Below are 25,004 nucleotides of genomic sequence, written 5' to 3'. Positions count from 1 at the left end.
AGATGAAATAATCTAACATACTTCTCCTTCTCTCCAGACAAAGACAAGCCCACAGAATCTGACGAGGAATCACAGGGTGTTATTGCTGGAGGGCCCAGTGCGGCCAGCGGGGCCCCTGGGGCCCCTGGAGCCCCTGGAGCCCCTGGGGCCCCCGGAGCCCCTGGAGCCCCTGGGTCTGGCCCGCTGCGGCCCAACTCCCAGTCAGCGTTCCTGGGACCGCTGCTGTGGGAGAGGACCCTGCCGTGTGACGGAGGCCTGTTCCAGCTGCAGTACATGGACCTGGAAGAATTCCTGACCGAGAACGGGATGGGGATGCACAACAACGGGCCCAGCTCCACCAGGGCCCAGATCCCCTCCCAGGTAAGACTGATGGAGAAACTGAAGCTCTAAAAATTTCACTACAAACTCACCAAGTTGCAAGAAATACTTATAATAATTTAAAACAAAATCAGTTTACAAGGTGAAGCTGTTGACCCTTTTTAAATGAAACACTCTAAACTAAGAAAAGTTAAAAGCACAATAATTGTATCCTTCCTTCTTCTGCTATGCTGTAGTTCAGTTAGCTAACTAGCTAGCTGATGAGGTTCTTCATTTTAACGGCAAACATATTGACCAGACTTAAGTTGTTTCTATTAAGTTGTGTTGTAGGCTAACCATCGGAAGTCAAACTTATTGCATAGTGATAATAAGACCAATAAAAGTCTGAGCAGCTGAAAACCACTTGCGAGTCAGTTCGCCAGCTTTTATTGCAATCCGTCCTCATCCCTTAACGACAGAATGGATTGTTTGCTAATGACTCCCAAAAAGACATATACGACCGTTCTATTTAACGTTGTGAAACGATCACAGTTTTAAATGTGAAAGGTAACCTTGGTTACATTTAGGCATCAAAACCAGTGAGTTAGATTTAGGAAGAAATCATGGTTTGGGTTAAAATAAGTACGTCTGTTACGCACACAAGTACGTGACAAAGCTACATCACATGGCGTGGTATTGTACTAACATAGTTTACGTAACTAAAATAGTTCAATGTGTTGACTTACGGTTTCATTCGGGACATTGTTTCGGTAACTGCTTGCTTTCACGCCAGTCAGTAAGCTTGTGTCCAAGCGGGTTAGCTCGCACACGAATAATATCGATTCAGGTAATTAATAAACAGCTTTAAACATGTGGCATAATAAGAGGTTAATTTAGGCTTCATTTCCACTGATCATGTGCAGGAGCGTTAGTGCCACCTTTCTTCTTGAAGTGGAGTGGCTTTGAGGATCGTCAGTGAACCAGCTGCCACTATGAGAGTCTGCCATTGTTACTCTGTTTCACAGCGAAAATCCATTTTAATTTGAAACATTTCTGAAAACCAACAACAACTTACCCATCATTTTAAAACAAAGACCCATTGTCTATATTTGGCATATTTGGCCAGAGGCACAACTCTTCAAAACTAGAGTTTGGATACCAAACACCTGAATTTGATTTTGAATTGGACGAATCTACAGAAACTTAATGAGACAGGATTTAACGCTGTTCTCTCAACATGTCAACAATTTGGAAAGAAAGTTACGTCTATAATAAATTTACTCTCCTTCCAGAGCTCCCAGTCGGCGGTGCCGAACCAGAGCTCCCAGTGCCCTCCTTCCTCTCCTCCGCCTTGCTCCTCCTCTTCCTCCTCCATGTCCTCTTCATCTTCCTCTTCCTCGCTGCTGGGACTGGAGACCGTCCAGCCACAACCGCCGCCGCCACCGCCACTGCCACCTCAGCAGCAGCCAGGCATGATGGGAGGACCTGAGTGTCCACATGGTGAGTGAATGAGGGCGATATCGAGCGGTCTTATTCCATTTTTAACCCATTAAGATTTGATCGCATTTTTTTTACAATTAATACGTTGTCAAATAATGATATACTTTATCAGTCACTTCAAACCAGAAGGAGGTGATAAGATGGTCATATCTTTAATATCCTAAAGTCTTAAATAAAACAATGAGAAAGCTTTTCTTTTTGTAGCTCCTGAGAAGTCGACAGCAAAAATAAAATGACGTCTTCACGTGACAAGGCAACATTTGTGCACCAGCTAATGCAGTACAGTATAAAGCTGCACATGCAAAGGCTTTGATGTGATCTGGCACTAATGAGGACACAGATGATACATTACATTAACTAACCCACTCCTTCAACAATAACCAGAGTAGGATTTTGTCTAATTATATCTTTGTGTGATAAATGGCTGACACATTGTTCTCCAGCCCTCCTCGGTTCTCTCCGACAGCCTGTTTTCACCCATTATATATTCATAATTTATTGTTTCCTCTCTTTGCTGCTTTTGATGTGAACTAGAACTGCAGGGACATCAGAAGAGCTTTTCTGTCTGTCTGTCTTTTCTTTCACAAGTCTGACAATTTCCAATTCTGGCTAATTGAAATCACAAAGACATTCTTCAGAATGCTGACGGTCATGTTTTGAAATCCTGCAAGCCATCAAATGAATCCTCACAGCTAATCTCGTGATGATTCATTGACAGATTGCTGCATGTCTTTGTACATTTCAGCGGTTGTTTAGACATTTAAAGGAAGGATGAGACAAAGAGTTACGATATGTAAGGACTGTGTTTGTTTGATCAGATTTAAGAGCGGCAGAGCTGTGATGTGATGTGACTTTAATGCAGGGATATGGCATATACATACACACCTGTGGGCAGGTGGGTTTACTACAAAAAAGAGTAAGAATCACTATTGCTCTGGCAGGGAAAGGCTGCATAATGAATAATGTTACTCTCTCATGGTTTACTCTGCACAGGAGATGTTTGTTTCCTGACATTAAGTTTTATTCAGCATTAAACTTACAGAACAAAAGTCCCTTTCTCTGCTGACATTCTGTAACCTGCTAGCATAAATAAATGAGTATATAATCCTATGCTGCATTCCTCGGCCTTTGGCTGTATTATCATAAAAAGAGCTCAAAAAAATCATCTTAAACAATTAATAAAATAAAAATAGCAGCCTGCAAGACTGGACACTACGCCGTACACTTGGGGAAGTGCAGATGTTTGATTGCCTTTGAAAAGATTCAGCGAGTGTTGCTTTGAAGATGATTTCACGGCAGTTTCACGTGGCGTAGCTATGGCGATCAGCTGGGAATCCCACCTACACTGAGGGGGTACTTTCCGCAGTGGAAAACGAAATAGAGAAAAAGACCTAAAGTGAGTCGAGCAGAACCGCACAATGCGGTGGGAAACGCAGCATGTCCATTTTGGTCTCGGCTCACTCTTGAGGGAAACATCGGTCCCTTTAGCTGCACTATGTTCCCCAGCTAGTTGCTAACTTGGTCTGTCAGCCATTTGTTTCTGAGCAGGTAGCGTCAAGCGTCGTTGAGTTTCTAGAAAAGCGCTATACAAATCTAATGTATTATTATTATTATTATTATTATTATTATTATTAGCAAACAGTGGGTTTTTAGAGCTAAAAGCTGCTGCTGGAAACAGCACAGATGAGCGTGTGGAGAATGAACCAAAACAATGAGCAGGAAGACGCTAAAATGGCTGCAGAGTTGGGTAGTTAGTTATTCTTCTACGAGCGAAAGCTTTCATATAACACATTTTTCATGTGATCCTTGGACAATGTAAAAATATTGATTAGTGCAGCTTTAAAACACTAGTATCTCGTCTAATGTGCACACGCACAACTTCAAATATAACACAAACAAAAGGGAAATAAAAGACAACAAGGAAGCTGACGATGAAGAGGTCAGTTGTTTGTTTGTTGAGCGGTTAGTTGAAGCACTTTCTACACAGGCTGAATTTATAAAAGTGGATCTACACGTATGGACGTTAGAGTTTAAATGGCTGATTTTAAGTTGGCGAGCAGCAGCTGCTCCTGCTGCTTTGTTGTTTAGAAAATGTTGCCTGATCCGGTCACTTCTGTGCGCCTATTTTTCTGAGAAATCTGACTGCAACATTAAACATTGAACATTGTCTTTTCATTTTCAAAACAATAAGAGATGTTTCACTGTGAGAACGAGGTGCAGAGTAGCTTGAAGAATGTTTTCTTTTTGCAAAAAAAAAAACGATACGAGAAAATGAGACACAGACAGAAGAGACATGAAAGAGAGGAGCAGAGGAGCGAATACCACTGGATACTGCTGCAAGGCTGTGTGTGTGTGTGTGTGTGTGTGTGTGTGTGTGTGTGTGTGTGTGTGTGTGTGTGTGTGTGTGTGGTACGCTGAACTTCGGACGCGCATATGAGAGTGTCCTCTTTGTTTCGACATTTGCATGCAACTGTTTAGGCTTTAGTGTGTGTGTGTGTGTGTGTGTGTGTGTGTGTGTGTGTGTGTGTGTGTGTGTGTGTGTGTGTGTGTGTGTGTGTGTGTGTGTGCGCTCTTTATTCTGAATTATAAACACGTGACTGAGCTGAGCATGATGCATCCAGCCAGAAATCCCTCAGGTCGCTGTGGAGCTGAAGTGTTACTACAGAGCTGTAGAGATTCAGCCACAGAAATAGATGGAAAATAGACCTGTAGTAATAATAATCTGATCCACATGCAAGTAAATGCTGATTATTTACTTCAAGAATTCAAACTGAGGTCTTTAGTTGAATGTAGACACATATGCTAGTGGATAAGCGCTGCATAGATTAAACCACTGTGGTGGAGCTGGACACAAATATTCCAAAACGATAATGTTGTTTTTTTTCCTGCTTCTTACCTCACGGAATCAGACTAAACCTGATGTCATTCAATGTCTCTCAAAACTCAGAAAGATTACAAATAAAGCTAAACCTTTTCAGTTTTACCAGGATTTTAATTTAAAAAATACCTGCATGTTATACTGCAATAGAATCCCGAATGGTTTAAACTCATTTTCACCTGAATTTTATCCCCACACATCGTAAAGAAAAGCTCGATCACTACAGTTAAATGTAAATGAAGTCCTCTTGTGGGAACCACAGTCATCTCGAGGTAATGCTAAACATAATTAAAAAATAGACCGAAACAATGTTGTCCCTCAAATATGTGATGTAAACAGTGCACGTTATATTTTAAGAATCATTTACACCCAGATTTAATATTATACATTTCTGTTTTTCTTCAAGAAAAACATGAAAAACCAAAAATAATAAGCTCTACTTATGAAGGTATTCTCCACCTGCATGGCCTATTTCTCATGTTGGTTCAAAAAGGAATTTTGCTGGATGATTTAGAAGAAATTACACATTTTCAGTACAGAATGTTTCTCAGTATAAAAATCGGAGAAGGCATTTGTCCGGTCGGCTTTATGAAGCATTCCTGTTGGTATTTTAATAGTATAGTAGATCATTTGTCATGTTGGAGCCTGATTCAAATCATCTGTCATGTAGTTTTCACTCACTAATGATGCTCTTTAACCAAGCCAACGCCCACTGAGCTACAAGATCATTTGTCTATTTTTTCCTTATCAGATGAGTTTCTCCCCCCCCCCCCCCCCTAAAGAACAAGTCCTTAGTTAGGCTAGGAAACATGAATCACTTTCATTTGTAGTTCAAATTAGTTGTTTTCTGCTGCAGCTCCGACACTTCCAGGTCAGTTCACGCAGTCGGAAACCTTCCTAATCAAACACATTTGCAAACCTCAGATTCCCATGAGTGTGTGCATAATGCAGGACGCATGAACTCATTGAACCGCGATGTGTTTTGGAAGGAAGCATCTGCTACACAAATTTATCACAACAATACAAAGGCACTCCTTGATCACTTATTAAAGAACGCAAAGTGATTACTGCACATAACATGAAGCCAGGGCACCTGGAGAGAGAAATCCCGATTCTGACGATCCACCCAGATATAATCAGTTGCTCCTTTGCCAAACTTCATGGGAATATGTGCTGTTTTTAAATGCTGCTGACACGTGAAGAGACTGACAGTGATGCAGAAATGGTGGAGCTTCAGTGGGAAGTACAGCTATAAACCAACAATAGTGTAATATGGGCCCTAAACCTAAAGAGGCAAACAAACCAGAGTTTACAAATAGCAGCTAAATTAGGAACTGAGTTTTTAATTCACATTTTACTTACAGATTTTGGGCCCTATTTTTCGTTGTATCTTCCAAGAGAATGGGCAGTTTGTCAGCAGTTTGATATCTCTTTGCCCACAAGACTTTTAACAACCACAAATTTAAATGGACTTCAATACCCATAAATTAGAATAGGGCAGATATGCCACCATGCTTAATGTGGTGTAGAGAACACCGGATTGAACAGTACAAATCTCCTTCATAAATGTTTAGTTTTGTAATTAAGTTGTGAAAATACTTGCATTTAACGTTTTCTTTAGCAGTATTAAAAGGTTGACAATAAAGGCTTTGTATGCCTTTAATGACAGTGAGATGTAGATTAAGAAAGGGGGAGAGAGAGAGAAGGGGGACGACTTACAGCTTAATGGCCAACGTGACTCGAACCACGGGCCGCTGTGGCAAGGACTCAACCTTTGTACATGGGTCGCCCGCGCTACCGGGTGAGCTACAGGGTGAGCTACCGGGTGAGCTACTGGGGCGCCAACATTTATGTTTTTTTACTGAAATATCTCAAACTCTATGATTCCTATAAAATTGCCGATGGATATTTAGTGTCCCTAGCGATTTCACTTAGGGGCGTTAAATATCTCAACATCCACTTGATTGATTGTGAATATTTCACACAATCATTCATGTTCCCCAGAGGATGTATTTTAATGATCCCCTGACTTTTCCTGTAGCTCCACCATGAGGTTGACATTTTTTATTGAAATATCTTGACAGCTGTTGGACTGCTGTGAAACTGAGCACACATATATATTATTACAATATTCCCCAGAAGATGAATTGTACTCATTTTGATTCCCTAACTTTTCATCTAGCGCTGTCATCAGATCAAAACTTAATGACATTCCCATCAGCCTCAGCTGTAGTTTCTTGTTTAGTGCTAATTAGCAACTGTTAGCATGTTAACGGGCTAGTAACATTTCAGGGTCTGTATGGCTTTGTTGTGAATGAAAGCAGTAACATGGCATGGGCAAGCATGTTGTCCACAACTTGTTTACAGTTTAGCATTTAATATTAAATACATTAAAAGAACATTGACTCCAGACAGAAACAGCTCCTCTCCCGCCATGTTCCTTAGAAAAGTCATTTTTAAACCAATTCTCGTGAAATTTGGTTTGTTATAAACATGAGAAATTGAACATGATGAAGCATAGCAGCGACATAGAGCAGCGGCAAAGTCTATCTTCTGTTGATTTTTATGGCGGTTGCAATCCATAAATTACATTACTGCCCCCTGCTGGACTGTCCCTCACCCCACCTGTTCCTATGTGTAAAAAGGCGTAAGAAGGAAATGTTCCCGTATGTAGTGCACGTGTAAATAGTGAAAACCACAAGCAGGGCCTGCGAGGTTATCCCAGTAATTTACAGGGAACTATGTGTGAAAGAGGCTTAAATTATAAACATACCCGCATTTAGCTCAAGTACAGCGTCACAGAGCTGTCGGATGTAGACTCATAACACGACAGTGTTTATGTCCCATGGGCTGCTGGTTTACATTCTTCAAAATAAAAATAACTATATTTGATATTTTTTTGCATTTCTTTGTTTTCACTGCTGAGAGGAAAACTAAGTAAGTATGTGGAAAAGTCAGCAGTCGGATTACTACAGTCACTTTCTCCTGCAGACAAACACTCTGAGCACTGATTAGACCGTCCTTGGCCTTAGGAACCACACACGGTGTATGACTTCCCCAGAATTTAACCACAAACCAAATACCATTGTCTAGACTGGAAGAATCCCAGATAAACCCTTGGGGAATCGACACTCAGAAAGATTAATATACATCAAGAGTTTAATTCAGGTTTTAAAAGCTGTATTTAGCAAAAGTCTTGCCGTGCATTGCACAGGAATTTAAGTGAACTGCTGTCTCTTTAAAAAGCGGCCGAGGCAGTCGGTAATTTAACATTCAGGGCTGTGATTAATCCTGGAGAAGCAAGGGTTAAACAGACACTGACTCTGCACTCTGTAACACTGCACAGAGAGGGAGAGGGAGAGCAATGCTTGAGGGGGGAGAGCGAGTCAAGAGTGTTCGCTTTGCATGTTTTGAAACTCCCCCTCCTCTCTCTCTCTCTCTCACACGATCGGGCCATGTGCGGCCGCCACGTCACGTGCCGCTGCAGAAAGCATCGGAGCGAGAGAGCCAGCATGCAAGAGAAAGAGAGAGGGGAAGGGAGGGGCTGGGGGAGGAAAGAGAGAGCGAGAGTGAAGCAGGAGAAAAGCGGGGGGAGATAAAGAGAGAGAGGGAAAGGAAACAGTGGAGATTACAGAGAGAATAAACAGCGAGGACGAAGCAGAAAAATAAATCTTTAGTACGACAGAGTTAGCAGTGAGCTTGGAAGAGAATTTTAAAGCAGATCTTTATGTAGCAGTATTGAGAATAGACGATACTTCCAATTTATGTTTAATAACTGTACAAATTCACATATTTGCCATAGCAGCATGTCCAAAAATAAGTTCCTTCCCTGCCTCAGAATACATAACAAGAAACCATTCAGCTGCTCAAATCAACAAGTTATCTGTTATCTGAACTAATAAATAGTTTGACTTGATCATCTCTCAGGACCTTTCAACATGCATTTGACCTATAAAAAAAAAAAGAGTAATTTTCGATTTTCTTTTTTGATCTACTACCTTTGTGTATCTAAGCAGAATACACCGGCCTGCGTCAATTTGTAAGGATGCACCACCGTCCTTTTTCTCACCGACGACGTGCGTTGTTTAGGAATTGTTTTTTTTATCATATTCGCTTCCCTGATTTGCCGGATCCCAGCTACTGTATTATGCATCAAGCGCGTGCTACGGGGCGTTAACGCAATGCTAATGCAAGTTTCACTTTAAGGTCACGTCCACACTGAGAATAACACTGCATGAAAAAACAAAAACTCAGCCAAAAAACAAACAAGTGCAAGTTTGGTTTGCAGAAATGCTGAATTTTGCACGTTTGCAAAGCAGTAGATTACTTTTTAATGTGGACAGAGTTGTAAAACCTTGTCTCATCATTTGATAAATGGCTGTGCAAGTGTTTCGGCTTCTGATAAACCTTCAAAGTTATTGATCTGAAACTGGCCTTACTGGATTATATGTCATCTCACTGGTACCTGAAACAGCCCACCGTTGCGTTTCCTCACACCATCTAACACCTGGTTAGGATTGGTTATGTTATGGCATCTACCTGGTTAAGGTTGGGCAGATGTGATGATCGTGGGTAAAAAGAAGGTAACAGCCCATGTGAACGTCACCTCCACCCTTAGAGGTTTTGCAGTTGAGTTATGTCACTCTACTTAAGACTTTGCTTCTTACAGAGTTATTATTCGGACAAGAGTTCGCTTGTCAGGAAAACATTATGGAGTTTGAACAAACAAGAATAATGCTGTTGTTTTTCTGCTGAGGACAGGCTCACTCGGCACAGATCTTCTGTTTGAATTTATTATCATCAATATGATTAAATTACTGAAGTTGTGATGCAGTTATAGATAAACCTGCAACATTTAAAACCACGTGTGGGTCTAGTATCTGACCTGAGTATTCACCGAGCGTGAGAAGTGATTTTGCAACACGTGGTGACATAACTCCCAGTCAGTGTGCTGACAGAAGGAACAAGACTCCTGGGGTGTGTCACCTGGACTGAATTGTTTCTGGTGTGCATTTGTGTGTGTCCCACCGGTGTTCTCGCACACTCGTGTGAGCGTGCACGTGTCTGACTGTGTGTTTGTTTGTGAGTGCAGAGGCGAGTCCAAGCCTGCTGCCTGCCTGGGTGTGTACACGGACATGCTCAGTGTCTGACAGGGAAACTATGAAGTGAGACAAAAAACAGATGTTAAAGATGTAAACTGAGATAAAAAGAAATGTACAATACAAAAATGACTAGAATTAAAACAGGATTTTTTATGTTTATTAAACACTGATTAGATTTTCTTTTCTTTTTTCTTTGTACTTACACTTATCAAAAGATCATTTAAACACGATTAAAACACAATTCATCGTTTTGAAAAATAAAGTACTATAGTATATATAAATATATAAAATCAAAACTACAAAAACTAAATAATGCAGCAGTATATATAAGTAGTTAAAATGAGCTCCACCTTTACCAGCTGTTATTCTTACACATTAATGCATCACTGATTATACTCCAATATAATATACATTTATCTGAAATGGGTTGTTCTGCATTATGATTACTTTTACTTTTGGTACTTTAAGTACATTTTGATGCTAATACACTTTTACTTTAGTAAGAGTTTGAATGCAGGAGTTTTACTTGTTACCGAGTATTTATACACTGTTGTATTAATACTTGTACTTAAGTAAAAGATGCGAGTACTTCTTCTACCACTGGTTGTAGCAGTACTAAAAGTATTAGTACCAGTCGTAGAAGTAGTGGCCTTTGCAAACAACAGCAGTAGTAGTATGAGAAGTAGTAGCAATAAGGGTTGCAGCTTTAGTTTCAGCAGCAGCAGCAGTGGCACTGGTGGTGAACCTGCTGGTAGTAAAGTACATTCAGCAGAGCAAAGAGAATATAGAGTCCGAGCAGCGCTTCATTTCCTGTCCACTTCCACTCTGAGTGGACGACATGGAGATGAACTGTGAGCTCTACCAGCAGCTGTTTGTACCAAACACAAAAAACATTAGCTGGAAATTCAATACACACGTGGAATGTGATATAGGAAGTGTGTTACATAAGGAAGGCTCCCCCTCCCTGCAATGTAAACACACCGCCATCACCGGCTGCAGCCATGTTGGACTTCTTCCTCCCGGACTCAAACACATCAGATCCTTCCTTCACAACAGCAGCAGCTTTATGACCAACTGTGAACTTAAGTTTATGTACAAACAAAGGCCACACACAGCTGCTGCTACTGACCGTAAGTACTATGAGCAGCAGTAGTAGTATTAACAGTAGTTGTAGTACTTTTATCACTGTAAATGCTACCGCTAACAAAGATTTTGGTACTGCCACTACTAATGCTGTTAGTACGGCTAAGACTGAAAATACTACTGTTACTGTTAGTACTGCTGCTGAAAGTACTGCTATGTGTGGCTGCAGCGCTAGTACTACTGTACTGCTGTTACTCTCCTTTTGCTGCCAACTACTAATGCTCACTAATACCACTGTTATTACTGTCAGTAGGATGCACAATATATATCGGTATAGCTAATAAATCATCAGCCGATAATGGGACATTTATATTATGTTTTATTCAGATAATACAATTTGTAGCCCATAAATGTAATGGCCGATAATATGAAGCCAAATTTCTATCGTTGACATAACAAGCGCAGCATCTACAATACAGTAGGTGGCGCTATACACCTTTTTAAAGTTGGTTTGCGGTCCGCCAATAAACACAGAGAAGAAGAACAAGCGCAGCACGCTGACTTTCATACCCTCAGGTGTGCATAAACTACAGGCTATAAACTTGTTTTTAAAATACAGAAATGAGAAATGATTAGTTATCGGTTTCGGCCATGAGAAGCAGGTAATTATCTGTAAAACCCGTATGACCACCAGGTCACTTTTTCTACCATTAGTACTAATATAGTACTTTTAGTATACAGCTGCAGCCGTTTGCATCACAATCACTAAAGTCATTTTCCCCCCGATAATTCCACTTTAAAGTCACATGACACCAAGAGTCATGTCACTGTAGCCGTTACGTGTTTGGTGACTTATTGTTCGTGTCATTTTGTTTGTTCTTTTATTGTTGTACCTGCTCTGATGTCTACATCTCATCCTTTTTTTTTTATTGCATTCTGTTCTATTTTTGAAATATGATGCAAAACACATCTAGTTTAACATATACAAATGACAGTCCTAACATTAGTGTTATCTCAACAATGTATGTAGTGTAGGTCTTTGGCTTTCATTTGATAGTTGACAGTAGAGACAGTCAGGATATGTGGAATGGGGAGGGGGGGGTTACATGGCATGCACCTTGCTGGTTCACCATACACAAAATATTGAATATTTGAATATTAAACCTTTTCTTACAAAAAGAAAAATGTAATATAACTTTTCTCTCAGAAAATTAAATGTATCGTCACAGTAAAGCATGAAACAAAGCAATTCAGGGAAAAATCAGTTAACTTGACACCTCAGTTTCAGAGCTATTGTTTAAATGCAGTGAAGTGCTTAACTTTGATGAAAACTCACTGAAGAAGAAAAAAGAAACGGACTTTAAAACCACTGAAGTACAAGTCTCAATTACAGTAATCACAATATAAGTTAATTGTTACCTTCATCCTGGTATAATATGCATAATTACAATTGCCAAGGTAATCGCTTTGTTTCCTTTTATTGCACAAGAACCTGCGGAAACAGGAAAAAGGCTTAAACAAATGTAAAGGACAATAAGCCTGTGAAGTTCAGTGTATTTGAGGAGCTTTTTGTACTTTAAGTCAGTGTTCAGTTTCACCTGGTTCGCCCACTTCCACTTCAGTTCCTACATTTCCCAAAATGCCTTTCCAAGACCCCTCCGAGAGCAGCAGCGAGTTTGTTGCGTTCAGCTGTTGGTTTCATGTGTAGGTGGATCAAGTGAAAGTATAGTTAGATCAAGCGAGCGATTAGTCAGGAGGAAGAGTTGCTCACCTGACTCTCAAACCTCAACCTGTCTATTTTCTGCCTCTGTGGGCGTCCTCTGCCCACAACAGCTGATTCCTCCCTGCATGCTTTGTGAGCACTGGAGCAAAATGGCGGATCAAGAGAGAAACTGTTTGATTTTCTTCCGTTCAACATTTTCTTCTATCAAACTTTGTTAGACCTTGACCATGCTTTCTTAAAAGCGTCTCTCCATGTTCCCAAGTTACAATACATCGGCCAAACTCATCAGTATGCTTCTGTTCGCTCCATCCGAGGATCAACACTTCAAAACCTGTGATGGAGATTTTGGATGGCCGTTTTAAAATGAAGGATTTCAACCAGGATTTTCTTGACTTGACAAGAATATGAATAAGAAATCAGGGCTCTCACTCTAAACCGTAGAGTATTTTCACCAAACGACCCTTCAAAGACCTTGAGAAGTCTTGATAGTTAATGCAGGAACTTTAGTGTTGTAGTTCTGCTAGAAACACTGGCTTTAGTGTGATGTGAACAACAATTGAGTATTAGCTGCTTTAATCCAAAAATATTTCTAAATGGAAGGCTTTCAGTGAACTCAGACTGTAGACTGATGGACAGAGAGAATCAGAGATTGACAGGCGGAAAGCGAAAAACACATAATCTCAGCTAAATTAATGAAAGCAGAGAAAGAGAATCTGAGAGTTAGCGGCTGCGTCGTCCAAATGACTCCTGCTCACAGACAGGAAATGAAGCCAGGCGAAGCCTTGGTTGGCGGCTGTTTACCCGGCAGCAGCGGGAGCCGTGTTCTTGGATCAGTTTCAATTTTTGGCCTAAAATGGTTGTTATTAGGACGGAGCTTTGGGCAGACTTATCCAGGATCAGTCCCGTCCAGCTGCCAGAGCGTCAGGTCAAGCCAGCCGCAGTTTATCTGATGAAGTTGCTGCTACACACACACAGTGATGGACCAGAGCATATATATATATATATATATATATATATATATATATATATATATATATATATATATATATATATATATACGGATAAAGATGAGGGTATATGGTACATTGCATTATGGGTCGTAAACTGCAAACAAAAAGGTTCATGATGATTTCATGGAAATGGGCATAAACATCTGCACAGTTTGTATGTAGTGTGTGCTGTAAGAATGGATGTATATCTATTAAGATGCATAATCTATTTAGAAATCATTACCTTTTTTGTGACAAACTCATTCCAAAAATCCAGAATTTGCAATTATATAAAGGCATTAGCAGCTTTTTTTGGCCACTTGGGAGCAGTGGAAACAAGCCGTCAACATAAAATTGATATATTATTACATTATAAAGTTAATATATCGAAAGCGTTAGCAAATAGTTACTAATTTACACATTCAGCAGACACAGAGCAACATTATCATTCATTTGGAGTTGTGTTTGTGTCCACCTGGTGAATGTAAGTTTCATAGTTACTCTCTTTTAGATTTGGTCTCCACCAACTCTAAACTCTGTGCTAAAATAACAGATAAATAAAGGGCAATATGGACAAATTATTTACAGGAAAGAAAAGAAAGTCAGCTGGCGCTTATTGAGCAAATGCTGTTGAGTTCAATCTTTTTTTAAATTTTATTTTAAGAAATTTAAACTTGGCTCCTCTTGTTACTAGATTTCCCAATATAGTGTGTTGTAAACCATTTATTCAATGTTTATGTCCTGCTTATAAAAGCTACCCTTTTATATTATTGTTTTTTGCATGATGTGAGCTGCCTTCTTCTTGCCCCATATTCATTACTGAAAAAACAAACAATGTTGGATTAATAAGTGATTATGTACACTAACTTTCCAATGAGAGCTCTGAAAACTTAGTGTTTTGGTTAAGAAAGAATGTTCATAGTTTATCCCATATTTATGTTATGCTTGCAGCAGTTTGTTTGCAGGTTGCAAAGTTCAATCATTTAGTTAATTTGGAAGTAGACAGAAGCATTTGAACGCTGGTGGTGGCAGATAACGACACTGAAGTGCCTGGAAATTGAAGCCTCTTCCAAGAGAAGAGGACTCAGGTTTTGACTCTTCTGCCAAAATGTCAAACTCTGCAGAATGGCAGGTTGCCAAGACTCTTGTTAATCAACAAGCTTCTGTATTTGGGACTCAATGTGACTGTTTACAAGCCTTGGGTTGATTGCAACTGGGCACTGGGAGCCCAAAATAACTAAATACACAATACGTTTTCCACTCTTTGGCTTGGACTAAAGAAAACCAACTATAAAAGGTACTAACTGTAGAGCAGGATGATACATGTAATAAACACTCAGTTATACTTTGTAGTGGTAGATACAAATAGGAAATGTGGATATATTCTAACAAAATGTACAGATTGTGTAAAGGTGTAGGAAAATGTTTTTCATTGGCAGATCAAAATCGCTGAGGAGCTTTTTTCCCACTTCTTACGATTTGGATTTAAACACAATCCTAAAATGATTTTATCTCAGAGTTTGACATGAGTTTGAACTCGAACATCACCGTAAAGTTTAGATACTCAGAATTCTGCACTCTTGTCTTGGCACTCCCTGCTCTGTGTGTAGTCGAGTGTTTTCAGCTGGATTTTGGGGGGGAACACGACCGTCTATTTCCCATCAAACAGTCCCACCTCTTGCCTACCATGGAGCATCAGCCTGATTCCTTAGAGCCTGCAGTAGGATTTGGTTGTAGTATTGTGGGTGACACACATAATATAATGACTGACAGCTCAAAGTAGCACTCAAGTAGCAAATTAGTGTCAGTCGTGCTGCTCTGACTGAACCTTCCAGGTTTTAAAAAATGGTCTCAGACGACTGAGGACATTTTTGTGTTTCTGTGACTTGATACTAGATCTTCTTCACAGTTAAACACAATGAAGATACGTTATTGAATGCAGAATCTTTAAATCTATCATTATCTCACTATTTTACTTTAAAATAACAACTTCTAAATGATTTTGATGCTACACTGACTATTAGTGAGAACAGAGCCTCTGTCAGTCCCACTGAACGCCTGTTCTTGCACTATGTAACTTTGTTGAGCAATCTTCCAGAAGAAGTGTGCAATGCTTTACGCCACTACGTTGATTTTGGTGAAACTGGATCATATTTTATGGAGAAATTTTTTTCTGGTTTCCCCTCTGATGTCCTCCGGCTGCTCTGCCTCGACTCGTAGTGATTTGCTTCTGGTCAGAAAGCTTTGTTTGTCGCTAAAGTAACGCTAACTGACGCTAACAGTAGCTGCCATTAGCTGCCATTAGCTGTAAGCTCAGTAAGCATGTTGTGTTTACACAGCTAGCACAGGAGCTTTGGACCGCTGGAGGGAGGGGTTTTCACACAACTGTTTACCCAAGGCCCGCCCAAACACGATTGGTCAATACTTCTCGAACTACAAACTCAATCCAGAACGCTTCTGATTCCAAAATCTTGTCCCAATAGGCAAAATCTGTTTATAGAGATTAGATCATAGGTAACGTAGTCACAACAAATGCATGCGTACAACTGTCGGGGCGCCACATCACAATAATACCGATTAATACATAATGTTGCTTTATTGAGAGGGATTTTGGATGTAACCCTTCCCTCGCTGCTGGTAAAATGTTGTTTTATTAAAATACAATGATTTACTGCAGTCTCTAATTTTAAGTATTAAGTATCTGTAATCTTTCCACTACTGTTCCGGTCGATATTGGTCATTAGCTCTGCAGTTATTTATAATCTGTGGCTGGGAGCCTAGAGCTTAAAAAAAGAAGAAGACGATTGTCTTACAAATGCTGCCACAGTACAGTTCTGAATGGTGCTGGATGATTGCTCAACTAACGCTTGTATTCCAGAGAGGAAACATTTGGAAAAATCTAGTCTTTTTTCCAGGTATCAGAAATGAAAGAGACTTGTCTGATAAGCAGCTGGTGGAGGGATATGGCTGAAAATAGGACTATTCTTGGTTTGATAGTGTTACATTCAAAAAAGAAACCAGAGCTAATGCAGAATGGCTGCAGGGTAACAGCACCAAGGAGGAGTTTTAACATTCGCTGCCACACTGTTTACTTGCAGAATCCGAGAATAACTTGAACTGACACCAAAGCATCATGTTTGTTCTTTTATTTCCTGGTATTGTTGAATTTATTTCACTCCATGCCATCGATTTTTAACACACTTGTGAAATGTCATGCCACTAAACCCTGCTGGAATCAAATTGGTTGGGGGGGGGGGGGGGATCACAAGCAACCAACCAACATAATCTGTTGTCTTTCAACAGAGCATAATTAAATATCAAACGGGCACATGGGGTCTGATTTCTGATCAGATTCTCTTTCCTTTCCCTGTTGTGGTTCAGATATGATCATTCTGTTTCTGTGTTCGGTGATACGAGCAGATTTTCTTCTTGCGAAGCACCACAAAGAGTTAAACAAAATCTGCTCTTGCTTGCTGTAAATCCAGCATGATGTGAACCCGCTGCCCTGCTCAGTGTCTCTGGCTCCACACCGTCACCTGGTGGTGAATCAGTGTCTTTGCAACTGCTCTGGGAAAGAGAAGATGCTGTTTATTTGAGGAGATTTAAATGAGAATAAGTGTTTGCAGTGTTTATTATACACTTTTTTATTAAATGTGCACACAACTATTGGGTCAATAGAGGAGGAAAAACAAACAAACTGGCATTCCCTCCTCCTCCTCCATTTTGAATTAAATCTGAACATATTGTCCGTTGTCTATAGGGTAATCCTCTTTATGGTCAACTCATCTCAGTGGGCCTCATTCTTGGCTCACTGCTCTCTGGATGAAGCATGAGAGACACAGAGTGTACAGCACATGTCACTCTTCTGTCAGTGGCCTCAACACCAAACCATCAGTTACGGTCAGCTTTACATACAACATACAAAATATCAATAAACAGGATTGTGATCGTGTCGGAAAATGTAGTCTGACCAGAAGTAGAACAACTCTAAAACTAAACTTAGAGCATTAAACCGCTAAAAGACTATGGTACATATTGGTATGATAATAATAAAAAAAGTGAATATAAAAGATAAAAATAGATATATGACTTATGAATATGTGTAATTTTGTAGTAGTGTGACGCAAACATGTGTGTGCCTGGCTGTGTAGGAGCACTGGTGCTCTCCACATTGAAAATAGTGCGTTGCAATTGGGTGAAATAAGGAAATATTTAATGTTTTTTGCAATTGGAGCTGGTTCTGGTTCTGGAGGTGTTTAAAGAGGGAGAAACAAATCAAATGTAATAAATAAAAGATGAAAGTTTGATTGAACAAAAACAGTAAACGTACAAAGAAAATGGAATTTAATTAAAGGTGCTATACTTTTTAACAGGCTGCTACTTTAGAGCAGTACACATTGTATAAAGGAAAAAATATGACATCGAAAACAATATTGTCATCATGGTTTGCTCCATATTCTGTGATCGTGTCAATGTCCAGAGTTTATGTTAAATGTAATCAAACCTCCACTGAGGATCGTCTTGTTCTCATCTTCAGTGTGTTAGCCTTTAGCTTTGCTGTGTCGCTTTGCTTTGCTCTCTGACATGTGACCGTCCTCAGAGGGCAGATGGACTCTAATCTGCAGATACAACTAGATGAACTAGATGATGATGATGATTGCACAGCTAAATGAGTAATGAAGCCAGTGCTGCTGCTTCTGTGTTTATTGCATCTGAATGGACTCGAGCAGATTAAACTTCACTGGAATTAACCAGCGCTCTCTTCTCTTTCTCTTTTCTTGTCATTCATGTGACAAGTATCCTGCATGGAATAATCAGCAACCAGAGGGTGAAGTTTCAAGTTCAAACCAAACTTAAATGTCCTTGATCAGACATCTTCCAATGTCTGTAGCTGAGCTTGACCTCTGACCTTCCTCTGACCTTCTGCATTTTGACAATCAACAGCAGCTTTGCAGTTGTGTCGTAAATCCTTGCATCCTGTGATCTCTGTGAGCACAAATATAACTTAAGGCTTTGACAAATCTTTGACTTTGGCAGCTCCTGGTGGCCGTATTTTCAAAAGACACTTTTGCAAAAAAGGAATAGTGTAATAAGGAAAACCAAGAGTCAGACAGCTGGTTTGGGGACAAGCGAAACAGCCAGCAGGTTAAAGCACCGGGCCATTTCTATTATAAAGAGCTCTTTCTGTCGTTAATATTAATGTGCTGGCTTATACTTTTGTTTTTATTTTTATTTAGGGATACAACAAATCAGTGCTGGTTACCTTAACATGTAGAAGAACACAACATCAGATCAGATCTATTGGGGGGAAAGTTTATCAGTTGTACAGAGGGTATGTTTAAGCATCGTTTAACAAACTGAGTGTTTCTCTGTTTCTTCCCCCCAGGTGGTCGGACGGTGCCTCAAGACGCGTCACCCACTTCTACTACTTGCCCTCCGGGACCCTCTGGTCCTCCGGCGGCCACCAATGGCAGCAGCGACGTCATGGTGAACTTTGACCCCGACCCGGCGGACCTGGCGCTGTCTAGTGTGCCGGGCCAGGAGGCGTTCGACCCGCGGCGGCACCGCTTCTCCGATGAGGAGCTGAAACCTCAGCCGATGATCAAGAAGGCCCGCAAAATGCTGGTGCCGAATGAACAGAAGGTACTACATCTCCCACAATTCTTTGCTATCCTACAGAACACTCTCTGACTAGTTTCACTGCAGTTAGGATTTTCTTTCCTCCAAAATGCAAGCATACAAACAGCTATTCTGTGGTTTTACTGGTTTTGTCTGGATATTATAAAGATTGCAATAAATAAATACACTTTACCTTATATGATGTCCAAAAGATAAGCTGCACATTTAGTGACTTTTCACTTCCAACCTTACAGTGTATACAGGCTATAAATGATTTAGGAAAACTAGTTTCTTGTTTGGAGCTGCAAAAGTTATTTTTGTCTGTAATGCGAGTCATTAAAATCTATTGTCTTAAAAAAAAATAAAGAAATTCAATTTGTTCCAATAAAAAAATTGATCTATTTATATTTTATAAAATCATGTTTTATTTTTCATGATTCTTGGGCAGCGACCTGCCTCATCCTTACTTCAACATACAGACATTAGTTTCCACAAAGCTACTGGACTTTTATTAGAAACAGGTTAAAATATTTTTACTGGCAGAAAATGAGGTTTTCAGTTACCACAGAAATTCTGTAAATTGATGATGAAGAAAAATAACTTCATCCCAACGAAGGCCACGGGTTTCTGACCGCTCCTGTATTGATGTAGAAAAAACCCAAAGGAGCATGATGCCCTCTCATATCGATGCCTCCTGATGAGAGTCGTAAAATAAACAATGAGAGGAGCTCTGATCAATGCCTCATGCTTTCATAGTTCAGCGCAGAGCAGCTGCAGCTCCGGAGGCTTTTCTAATTTATGGAGAGGTGAAGACGCTCACCTCGTGTTCAGTCGGAGAAGGTTTTATAAATCATTTGTATGCAGGTTGTTTGGGTAAGAAATTATCTCTGACCAAAGTTAAAGATGAAGCTGGGATTGTTCTGCAGCTCCTCATAAATTATATTTTAGATTCAGCTCTTTGTTTAATACCAACTCTCCTCTGAAGAGCAAGACAAATGGCTACAATGAACAGATGAAAGATGTTCCAGGATCACAACAATAAGGAGTTTTTTCATAAACCAATTAAAAAACTAATCTCAAACTCTCAACGCTGATAAATCCTTTTTAAAATGTTGCAAAAGCATAATGATTGTCATGGTGGAATGATGTTAACTTTGCCAGAAGTAAACAGATCCTCTGGATCACTGGGCCTGCAGTGATTCAACATAAATCTTTCAGATCGACATCTCCACTTTCAATTTGGACTCCTATTTTGCTCTCTTAGTCCAAAAGTTTAACACAACAATATCTGTGGTTTCCAATCTTCCTCTCATGAGACCCTCATCGGCCAACAAATGTCTTTCATGCCCCCGAACACAACTTGCCGACTTTTGTGATTTATTCATTTAGCTGAGCAGCTCAGCAGGGCAGGACTGTACAGCGGCATTCAGAAAGACAGAGATTTATTAATGCTACTTTCATTTATTATCTTTAATTGAGATTTTCCTTCCACTAGTCTGAAATGACATGTTATATATACATATATCTATACATCGATTTGCAAAGTGTGCTGCTAATATCAAGGATTTCTGACCGCTACAATGTGTTCTCCTTGATTAAAATAATTAATAATTGTCAACAAAGTTTTTGCAAATATTTACAAATCCACTATTTCTCGGAGTGCATCTAAATCAGAATCAGAAATCCTTTATTAGTCCCACAACGGGGAAATGTACCTTGTTACAGTAAAAGAACACATGAAGTAAAGTGGCGAGTACACAATAATTAAATGGAATAAAAGTAATAAAAGTACAACGTGGTTGATAAAAAGTTGTGAAAGTGAATATTGCACATGGCAGTGATGATTGCACAGTAGTGATGGAATAGTCTGTATTGGTGTGGTGAAATCAAATCCTATATTAGCACTGAAGCTAATTTAAACTTGCACTTTATCTTTCAGCTGCTAACAAACAACTGCAGCTATAACATGGTAAAAATAGTTCATTTAATTTCAATTTATTTGGTGTTACTACAAAATTAGCCATGAGGCTAACCATTTTGTGACAATGTGTGAATATGTCCATGTCAGAATAGCATCCTTTTTCTGCAGCACAGTATTTTCTTTATGGTTTTTATGTTCTGTAGTTGAAACTATTCACCTGTTGTCCCCTTTTCTCCACCTTCTTTTTTTCCTGTCATCTTTTCTCTCACATATCTGACCCTCATCCCACGCTCTCTTCTTTTTTTTCCTTCTCTCCTCCCTCCACCTTCCTCCACACACACCACAACACACCGCACCGCCGACGACGACAGGACGACAAGTATTGGAGCCGGCGCGTCAAGAACAATGAGGCTGCGAAGCGCTCGCGGGACGCCCGGCGGCTGAAGGAGAACCAGATCTCTGTGCGCGCCGCCTTTCTGGAGCGGGAGAACGGCGCACTTCGCCAGGAGGTGGCCGACATGAGGAAAGAGTTGGGCCGCTGCAGGAACATCATCAACAAGTACGAGAGTCGACACGGAGACTTGTGAGGCGGAGGAGGAGGAGGAGGAAGAAGAAGACGACAAAGGAGGAAGGGGCGGGAGGGGAGGAGGAAATGAGAAAAGGGTACAAGGCAAACCCAACAACAGCAGCACTTTAGTTGAAGTGGCGAGGGGGACGGCCGACGTAGATCTGCTGTAAGGGCTGTGTGACACTGGGCGCAAACACGAAAAGTGTGCGCACGCTGTGCTTCAGGATGTCTCGACAGGAAAGCACAGTGACGCCATCTTTTCCAGTTTGACTCCTTTTGTACATGCTGCTTCGCTGAATTCCACTCAACATACTGTGTCACCGCGTGTCACCTCGGCAGCTTACACCCTTGGTGCTGTGCTTACGCCCGGTGTCACACAGCATTTTTGCAAGTAGTGCGTCCCGGCTGATGCTCCGGCCAGTTCAAACAGGGTGTTGAATTCACATTATGCCAGTGAAATCTCACGTTTTAAGCTCAAGGCACGGATACAAGCCAGGAGAGGTCAGATGTGTAATTTTTTTCTATAAATAGGACAAAAAAAAAACATGTATATTTTTGAAGTGGGCAGGAAAGCAAGACTAGTCCAGCAAAGAGGAGGAGGTGCAGGGTTTTCATCCATAACGCAAAGAGATTTTGACATAGGATTATTGTATATTTTTCTATTAGCAGAGATAGTCAGGAGGAGGATTTTGGAGATAATCTTTTGTATATTTTATATATGGGGCGGGGAGGGGCTTAGCTGGACAGTCACGGGGCCACACAAAACGCTTTTCCTCCCAGCTGTTTATCACTAAACAACAGATAATCTATTTTCGATTTCACTGAGCTGGTTAGGCGGAGCGGAGGCGTAACAGAGAATGTATCACGGTTGAATCAGGTATTTCACACGGTGCGAGACGAGGCGGGGTATCTTAGTAACGATTGTTTTAGGCGTGGGCAGGTTGGCGATGGCAGGAAGACGGTGAAACAAAAATTGTATAGTTTTAAGACATTTTTGTGTTCGTTTGTTTTCTTTGTGGGCTCGTTCAAGCACTTGATTTGTTATCTTCTCTTTGATTCCGTGTCTGATTTTTAAATAATCGTAGGGCTTTTATTTTTGAAGGAGAAGGAGAAAAAGAGAGAGGAAAACAGGAAGTAATTAGCCATCCGAACAGCTGGATGTGAGCAGATGTTGTGAAAATAAATAAGGCGGAGAATTTTGCTGGGAGGTTTGCCTTTAGTTTGGTGAACGTGTCTCGCTCACACACACACTCTCACAGTGACTGAAACAATTACACTTTACGGTTGCAGTCTTTCTCTCTCTGTTTACTCCTCGATTTGTCCAGAAAGTGCAAAAATGAAATACTAACTGGTTTAGGGTTGATTTGCCCAGATTGAACAGTGACTGAAACCTTCAGCATGCAGACACACAACAAACACACGGACACACACAGTCCTTACCCAGGTTTGAACCCTTGTTGTTGTTGTTGTTGTTGTTGTTGATGTTGATGTTGATGTTGTTATGGACTTCTATGGTGCTGATCTGATCTGATCCTTCACCTGACACACACACACACACACACACACACACACACACAGACACACACACACACATAATTACACACATGCAAACACTTCCACCATTTCAAACACAGTACTGAACTGCCTATACCCTTTCTTTGTCTTTTATTCCTTCATTTTAGTTAATTTCTTTCTTGCTTTTGTTGCATATTGTATCGATAAATCGTATATAGATTTACACACAAACACTTGTCTATACCTCTCCTTCAAACTTTACCCAATGAGAAACGAGAAATGCACCCTACTGCTACTGTACCATACAACTGTACTATTGAATATTAAACTATTCTCTCACTAGATATATATATGTATATGATATATGCTTGAATTATGTGATTATAGTTGTAATATACATAATTGAATATATTACAGAAAATCCCAATGGAATCATTTTGTCAGTTTTACTCAGGTGTTTTTGTCTGAGGTATTAAATACACATATTAAAAAAACACAAAAAAAGTCTTTGATTGGATTACAGAGTTTGTGGTTTGGTTTGTTTTGTTTTTTTGAGGGGAGGTTTAAACATATATTTACCCTAGTTTATTACTAACTCACTGTGGGACAGAAAACGTTCTGCTCAGACTGGACGTTTGTTAAGCCCCGCCCCCTGTTGCTATGGCGTCAAGCCTTCCATTCTAGAACGTCACCTAAACATTTCACTATGACAACAGTGGCAGATTAGCGTTAGCTAACTAACAATTCTGTAATCTCTCCGAAATCACTCGTTTACAGAATCGTATCATATATTAGTCGTTATCACAGGAGCACAAATTAATTATTTCGTTATTGCTCAATAACAAAGTGTGTTTTCTCGTGATAACGGGTTAATTTATGTTGTTTCTCGAGAAAACAAGAGCTACTTCTAATTTATAGTTGATTTTACCTGCCAAAATGACTACTGTCGCTTGCTAATTATATTAGCTGTGGCTAGCTAGCTAGCTAACATTAAGTCAGTGCAAACTCTGATAATATTTCCGACTGAGTTGTATGACATTTGCAAAAGGGTCTTAAATATGCATTTGATGGCTACATACATTATCTCATGCAAATGTAGGGGGGCCAGATGAGCAGTGAAATTCAGGACAGGGGAATTTGGGGTGGGCGTGGTCACGTGGATCCAAACTCTGAGTAGAGTATCACTCTTACGCCATTGCCCACCTCTTTAGTATGCTGAGAAATCTCTAAGTCTCTAAGCTATGATTGAACAGTCGCTGTTCGGGGGATGGGTTTAATGAAGGGTTAATCTAAAGCTGTTGTGTCTTCAATCTAGAAATGGCGACAAAACCTTATTTAAAAAAAAAAAACAGCCATCTTTTCTAGTATTATAATTACTGTTGTTGTTGATATAAATGTATTTTCAGTCGTTACACACAATAGCTTGTTTTATTCACTCACTTAAATCCCTTTTTGATTCCCAAGAACAGCGTTCACTTGATTTCCCATGAGCTGTTGGCACCATCCACAGAGTTGTTCCTGAACCCCAGGTGTATTATGGAAGCTGTAGTTCTATCCTTGATATATACATATATATATTTGACTTTTTCTTGTTTTTGTTTTGTTTTTTGGGAATATGTTTAAACCTGATCCACAGACACAAACTTTTGAATTGAAATCCCTGGAAGAAAAGTCTCAGAGCTTCTTACACTTCCATCTGTTGATGGAAGAAGAAAGCCATGATTTTAATTTTTTTTGATATCTGGGAATTTTGGATTTCTTCACAGATGTTTCAGAAACGTTTTGACTGCTATTTTTCTATGTAACTGT

At 40.1% G+C, this 25,004-nt stretch overlaps 1 protein-coding gene across 2 annotated transcripts in view; it reads left to right on the top strand.

Annotated features, from left to right (window-relative positions):
• dbpa (D site albumin promoter binding protein a) overlaps positions 1-24,598 on the top strand; it is a 30,598-nt gene extending 6,000 nt beyond the window's left edge. Inside the window, exons 2-6 of one of the 2 annotated variants that reach the window (XM_029442970.1) lie at positions 38-360; positions 1,590-1,797; positions 18,959-19,215; positions 21,131-21,160; positions 21,484-24,598. In XM_029442970.1, the coding sequence (XP_029298830.1) occupies positions 38-360; positions 1,590-1,797; positions 18,959-19,215; positions 21,131-21,160; positions 21,484-21,699 (1,034 nt within the window). In that variant the 3' untranslated portion in view covers positions 21,700-24,598. The remainder of the gene's footprint in view (positions 1-37; positions 361-1,589; positions 1,798-18,958; positions 19,216-21,130; positions 21,161-21,483) is intronic. The other variant, XM_029442971.1, reaches the window with a different exon arrangement.
• The last annotated feature ends 406 nt before the right edge of the window (positions 24,599-25,004 follow it).

This window comes from Cottoperca gobio, chromosome 11, assembly GCF_900634415.1.
Source record: "Cottoperca gobio chromosome 11, fCotGob3.1, whole genome shotgun sequence".
Lineage (NCBI taxonomy): Eukaryota > Metazoa > Chordata > Actinopteri > Perciformes > Bovichtidae > Cottoperca > Cottoperca gobio.
The sequence above is the reverse complement of the archived record's forward strand: the minus strand, read 5'-3'. Positions and strand labels throughout refer to the sequence as shown.